At 35.5% G+C, this 6,620-nt stretch overlaps 1 protein-coding gene across 2 annotated transcripts; it reads left to right on the top strand.

Annotated features, from left to right (window-relative positions):
- The first annotated feature begins 1,481 nt into the window (after nt 1–1,481).
- On the top strand, nt 1,482–6,355 carry LOC135642217 (uncharacterized). 2 transcript variants are annotated; one of them, XM_065158176.1, is made up of 9 exons: nt 1,482–1,645; nt 2,580–2,765; nt 3,015–3,144; nt 3,227–3,307; nt 3,625–3,812; nt 4,786–4,881; nt 4,954–5,047; nt 5,707–5,820; nt 6,075–6,355. In XM_065158176.1, exons 1-9 carry the CDS (start codon nt 1,526–1,528, stop codon nt 6,176–6,178), a joined length of 1,113 nt encoding a protein of 370 aa, XP_065014248.1. In that variant the 5' UTR covers nt 1,482–1,525; the 3' UTR covers nt 6,179–6,355. The 2 variants fall into 2 exon arrangements, with proteins under 2 accessions (XP_065014248.1, XP_065014249.1); XM_065158177.1 differs by having other exon boundaries at nt 1,517–1,645; nt 2,584–2,765.
- The last annotated feature ends 265 nt before the right edge of the window (nt 6,356–6,620 follow it).

Below are 6,620 nucleotides of genomic sequence, written 5' to 3'. Positions count from 1 at the left end.
TGTTCCTCTTGGAATTATCTACAATCATGACGTATCAAATTCAAGATGTGATATTACGGTGTAATCCATGTGATATTAAGGTATCATGTGGTGTCACTCGCACGATCTCGATGTGTCAGCCATATGATATTAAAAGGTGTAGCATGTGATATTAAGGTGTATGAACATTGAAAACTCTAATTAATATCATGAGAGATCAAATATTTGATGAATGATAAATAAGATATACGATAATCATAATTACTAATATTTAAATTGAATTAGTCGACAAATGCCAATCGAATATATATATATATATATATATATATATATATATATATATATATATATATATATATATATATATATATATATATATATATGAATGTGTAGATGAATGAGGTCGGTTATCATTCTCTCTACCGATGATCCATACGGTAGGTTTACTAGATATCCAATAAAATATGGGTTCCAACGGATATCTCATATTCGAACCTCTACTTTGTCGCAAAACCTACCATATGTGTGTGACCCTCTGTGCTCAATATCGAGCTGGACATGAGTCATATATATCATAACTCATTCTGACCAAGTGACTTATCATATCCTTTTGGATAAAGCATATAGGATAATCCTATTACGACATCAAAAGTCAATGATCCTCTATCGAGATTCAATTGCTCTCATAAGATTGACTACCACTTTATCGGTTGTGTTAAATTTGGAACATTCAAACATTTAACTACAGTATCAAAGAGCTGAATACTCATACATGACATTATTGATGTCTTAAGTCTAAGGATTAGACGGACCACAAAATCGTTGTCTAACAATAAGGTATTATTAATCATCCAACATTTCATAAGTGAATCAATTACTAAACTTATTTTCAAACGAGAACTTCCACTATATCTCTAATATCATCACATGATATAAGAATAACTGTCTCCATCGTATGGATATATAGGTGATAGTGAACAATTGGGTGGATTAGCGGATCAAGGTTTACATATCTTATTTCCTATCAAATGTATAAGTTCTTAATAATTAACGATTATGTAAAATATGTAAATTCAGATGATTTTTTCAAATATTGTTTGAGGATACTTATTAAATCCCCCTTTTATTTTGCTTATAACATTAATATGAATTAAATGAAAAATAATCAGAAATAATAATAATAATAATAATAATAATAAATAATAATAATAATAATAATAATAATAAAGTCTACTATCCATTTAAACATATTCAACAAAACATGAGCTTATTTGCTGTATATGTTCATTAAATTAACATTTTTTATTCCTAAAAAATATAGAAAAATATACACGAATGCCAACTTGCCAATATAACTAAAATTAATCTTCGGGCCCTCACAGAGCGGGTCGGGCACTATTCGGACCTGCTTTGATTTCACCCGAATCCGACATCCACGTTTGCCTCCAAAACCATCCGTCCAAAGCGGCAAAACCCTAATAAGACAACCTGCCATCGTCTCTCTCTCTCTCTCTCTCTCGTTGTAGTGGTGGTAGCAGCGGGAGACATGTCGTCGTCGACTAAAGTATCGGCGCTTGATATGCCCGACGTGCCGATGGGGCAGCTGCCGGAGCACCTCCACCTCCAGCGAACCCGCGTCGTCTGCAAGGCCGACGCCCCGATCCATGTAAGGCTTACCTTAATCCGCTGTTGGTTACTTGCGCATCGCCGTGACGAACAAGCACGAGTTTTTTCCTGCTTTGTGTGCCTTTTTCACGGATCGTAAAAGAAAGATGATCAGTGTTTCCTGTTCATGACTCCGTGCGTCAGTGTTAAAATAATTATGCACATGGCTGCGGCATTGACACACATCACAAAGAGAATAAGAGGATCGAATTGTTATCGGCCTTATGTAGATTTTTGCCCTGTTTGTGTAATATTCCTTTCGACGATCGTTTGAAATGTACAAAGGGTCACATTTAGCGTGATTTCAATAGAAAGATGGCTTCTTGCGGCTCCGTTTCTACTAGACGCGATCTTTCATTAGTCTTCTTATATATTTGGACTTTCTGAATATATGTCCATGATTCTAGGAAAAAAAATCGTAAACAAAATCAGATAAGAGATCAATGCTCCTGCTTCACAGTTTGGCAGCTTCATCATGACAATCTGCATGACAATCTGCATCTGATTACTGGTTCTACTTTGGTTTACGTTTCTGATTCTGGTCTTCTATGATTCTGTATTTCTCTAAAACTTGCCTCTTCATTTCTTGGCTTATGTTTATACTTGCAGAAGTGTGATGTTCTTGTCCTAATCCTTCTCCATTTGCAGCTCGCCATTTCTTCAATGGCTTGTAATCTGGAGTGATTTTTTTGGGCTTTAATACTCAACGCTTTAGAATAATAAACAATTTTATAACTAACGATGTGGAAAATAATTTCATACTTTTTTATACCTGTTTCTATTGTTGAAAGAAGATTGTTGCAGTAATACTCATTACACAGGTTCACATGTTCAGGATTTTCTTGTTCATTTAGTGGTTGGTTTCACTTAATATCTCACTGTATGATTGTATCACTGATGTGCTTCATGCATGACATCTCTATTTGCATCTGAAGACAGAAGGCATTCAGTACTCTGGTGCTTATGCATCGATTGGAGTTGACAATAGTATGGGACCAAACAAGTTCTGCAAGAACTTTAAGACTGAAGTTGTCAGGCTTACTGAGGATGAGATTGAATTTGATATGGTTGGCATTGATGCTTCACTGGCAAATGCATTCAGGAGGATCCTCATCGCTGAGGTACAGTGACGAGCAAACTCTCATTTGTTGTTACGAATGGCATCAACAGATCATCAAAATTATCTGAAGAACTTTTTCTGCTTTCTTATTCCTTGTTTCTGTCCGCCTTAGCTATCCAAATTTTAGTTTTACATGCTTGTACTTTTATTTTATGCTGCTTTTCAGTTCCTGTGTTTTGATGTTTGCTTAATTTGCACTAGAATTTTGTTTAGCCTTCGGTACAATGATTGTCATCAAAATTCTTTCCAGGTCCCTAGTATGGCTATCGAGAAGGTCCTCATGGTCAATAACACATCAGTGATAGCAGATGAGGTGCTGGCCCACAGGCTGGGCCTTGTTCCACTTAATGCTGACCCGAGACTATTTGAATATCTCTCAGGTTTGTGAAAATAAATGTATGTTTTGATTTGGCCATCCATTTGTATGTATCCTTAATCCATTTGAATGTATTTTCTTTATAGAAAATGACACTCCAAATGAACGGAATACTATTGTCTATAAGATGGATGTATCATGTAAAAAGGGCGGTTCACGAGTTACAGGTATTATTCTGACGTCTTAATCAACATATGGTTCAAGCATTCTTTTATTTGTTCTTGCATTATGGTTGGACTTGTGCTTGCACCGTATTCTAGGTTTTTATACAATCTTATAGACCCGGGTCTTGTGTTCTCTTTTTGGAAACCAAATTCTTTCCATGTTGAAAATCTCAAATGTGCTATTAGCTTTTACCATTTTTCCTCCCTGACCTTTACATTTTCTACAATGCTATTGGGCATTTACAGTATTCAAAATTTGAGTAATTAGTGCTTCATTATTTGGATTGTAATTGTGATCTGTCTTGGTTACTCAAATGCAGTGAAGTCAGATCAATTGAAGTGGCTGCCAAATGGCAGTGAACTTCAAATGACCACTTATGACAGTTCTGCAAAAGCAAAAAGCTATACATCATTCAGCTGTAGTCAAGATTCCATGCCAGAATTCTCTAAAAAACCTCTTGGAGTAAGGTTTGATGATATCATTCTTGCCAAGCTTGGGCCAGGACAGGTACTATTTCTTTCTTGGATGTGGCCAACTGTTCTTGTGTACAAAACGTTTTTGCTTTTTATTTATACAAATTACTGGTATTGTACAAGAAATAATATGGGAAGTGAGATGCATTCTGATAGTTGCGCTAGCATTAGATAAGATGATTTTGGTTCAATTTTCTCTTTGGTGACTGTGTCTTGAGGAAAATGCTGATAACCTTTTCAGTCTGCTTATACTGTATTTATAGCCTCTTGAAATTTGGTATGACCAGTTTTGGGATGTTCGGGCTTGTTGAGTGTTCTAAAGGAATTTTTGGCACACATGAGTAAATTAAATGTAAATAAGTTTATGATGGCTGCACTAAAATCTACTGTGTAATTCTCTCTTTAGACCTACAGAGCTCATGTTTCTGATTTTTTATTCTTTTTGGATATTCAGTTGAATCCATGTAATTATCATTCTCTCCAATCTTCTGTCTTTTCAGCCTTAAGATTCTTTTGCATAGTTGCAGTTTATTCTCTTAATGCCACTAAGCATGATTTTGACTACTTGATGTGTTCCTTTTGGTTTTCACTATGTGGTACTCGGGGCATATATGAACTAGCATTTTGCTTGTGGTCCATAGCGGTCTCCATAAAAGTGTGGACATTTAAATATCATGCTTTGTGCAAAGAAATTGAATAATGATGACTCTGTTTTGCCACACACCTTAGAGACCAAATTTGAAGTTTTGCTGTGCTAGTAGTTGATGTTGTCAAGCAATGTTTTGGCTAGTAGTTTGTATAGTTTGATTTTTATACCTAGAATGCTGAAGCTTAAGGTTCCTTTTGGTGTAGTTTCCCATTAGAGTTACTGTCTGATATTCAGAATCTTATGCTTATCATTTACCACTACCACAAATCTTATAACTACGAGCGAGTTGAATTGTCTTGTTTTAAATAAAACTTAAATATGCAAATATTGACCTTTTCTATTGACACCTGGCTTCTAGGTAATTGAGCTTGAAGCACATGCTGTAAAAGGCATGGGCAAAGTACATGCGAAATGGTCTCCTGTGGCTACAGCATGGTACCGGATGCTCCCTGAGGTGAATAATGAACCTTTGTTATTTTTAACTTGCATCAATAAGAAGTATATACTTATTAATATTCTCTATTAGGTTGTAATATTGAAAGAAGTAAAAGGTGATGATGCTGAAAAGCTTGTAAAGAAATGTCCAGTTGGTGTCTTTGACATTGAAGACCTTGGGAATGGTCAGTACAATTTTCCTCTTTCTCATGTCTGATATCGAAGTGTCTAGCTGCTGGCACGATTGGTGTTTTAGTTGCTAAGGTATTAGTGTTGGTATTGATTTCTTTTAATTGTTCTCCTGTTATGTGATGCCAATACTTCAACAAGACCTTTTAACACTTACATTTAGCAAAGCAAGACCCCATGACAAACACAACGAATCATGTTTCCATTGGCGAGGAAAAAGTGAAAAAGGAGATAAAACAATCCAGAACATTCACAAGGGCCTCACCATTTATTTGTCTCTTTCTTTTAAAAAGTTTAACGTCAGATGTTGTAGATAATCTTTAAACCTGTTGTCGTTAAATTGTAGCTGCTTGCATCACAAATATACTCACATATTAAGATGTGTGCTAACTAGGGTTTTAATTTGGTAGTCAACTGTCCATTGTGATATCGTATATTTTTATGGCTCAGACTAGCATGCTGTACGTGTTTGGTGTTGATAACATTGTCCAGGTTCATTAGCCACCTCAGGAATGTGATATTCCTTGTTTTGTGACTTGTCTCTGAGCAAGCTCGCAAATTTCTTGTGTTGAGCATCCATTCCATCAGGATGCTGTGATTAATTGTGTTCTCTATGTTTTGTGTTCATCGGTCGAATGTTTTTGTTCCTGAACAGGTGAGAAGAAGGCAGTGGTAGCGAACTCACGTACCTGTACATTATGCAGAGAATGCGTTCGTGGGGTAAATGAAGAACTTGTGGAACTGAGACGTGTCAAAGACCACTTCATCTGTAAGTACCATGGCTGCTCTCAGAGTTGCAGCTATGAACTGATATTATGCTTTTGCTATGTGAGTTATTCGACCACTGAAAACATGAGATAACTAAATTAAGAAGCACAACCCAGAGTCAAGGCTTTGTATTTTTTTTCCGCGGTTACAACTGAAGGTCTTCAAATTTTCCTACAAAATGTTTGTTGCTTCATTTGCTTTTTCTTTTTTTCTGAACGAATCTGTTTGGTTATCATCCATCTTAACTCTGTGCAGTTACCATTGAATCAACTGGAGCTTTCTCGCCAGAAGAGCTATTCATGAAAGCTGTGAAAATTTTGGAAGAGAAATGTGATCGTGTGATTTCAGAGCTCTCTTAGTACACATTCTTATTTCCTGCAGGACCAGCATACTTAGTACGAGATTCTTGCAGCCAAAGAGATGCATGACAGCAATCTTTTGCTGAGTGATGCCAACGGGTTTTTTTTTTGTGTCAATTTGTATTAGATTCAAAGAGAAATAAAATAAAGGAATTTTGATAACATTTTGAGTGAATATACCGTCACCATCTTTGTGACCAGTCATAAGATGAGATCTAAATGTAGCTGATATTTTCAATATATATTTATGTGTATCTTGTCTCTTTGCGGCTTCTATATAGCCACACTAGTCCAACGTTGTATAAGTCTTTATACAATTCTTCATGTGCAGTTTTAGGGTGTCCAAGTTACTATGTTTTTCATAGTGAAATTACTATTGCTAATTCTCTCTTTATTATTTATAATTTTTTAAATATATTTTTACAAAAAAAAATTAATATTT

This window comes from Musa acuminata, chromosome BXJ3-7 (assembly GCF_036884655.1).
Source record: "Musa acuminata AAA Group cultivar baxijiao chromosome BXJ3-7, Cavendish_Baxijiao_AAA, whole genome shotgun sequence".
Lineage (NCBI taxonomy): Eukaryota > Viridiplantae > Streptophyta > Magnoliopsida > Zingiberales > Musaceae > Musa > Musa acuminata.
Note: the sequence above shows the minus strand (reverse complement) of the source record. Positions and strands in the feature narration are given on the sequence as shown.

Excerpts from the sequence above, each read along its gene's own strand:
- LOC135642217 (XM_065158176.1), top strand. The coding sequence starts at position 1,526 with ATGTCGTCGTCGACTAAAGTATCGGCGCTTGATATGCCCGACGTGCCG. Across the intron at positions 1,646-2,579 it reads AGGCCGACGCCCCGATCCAT|ACAGAAGGCATTCAGTACTC; the intron begins GTAAGGCTTACC and ends TTGCATCTGAAG. Across the intron at positions 3,308-3,624 it reads GGGCGGTTCACGAGTTACAG|TGAAGTCAGATCAATTGAAG; the intron begins GTATTATTCTGA and ends ACTCAAATGCAG.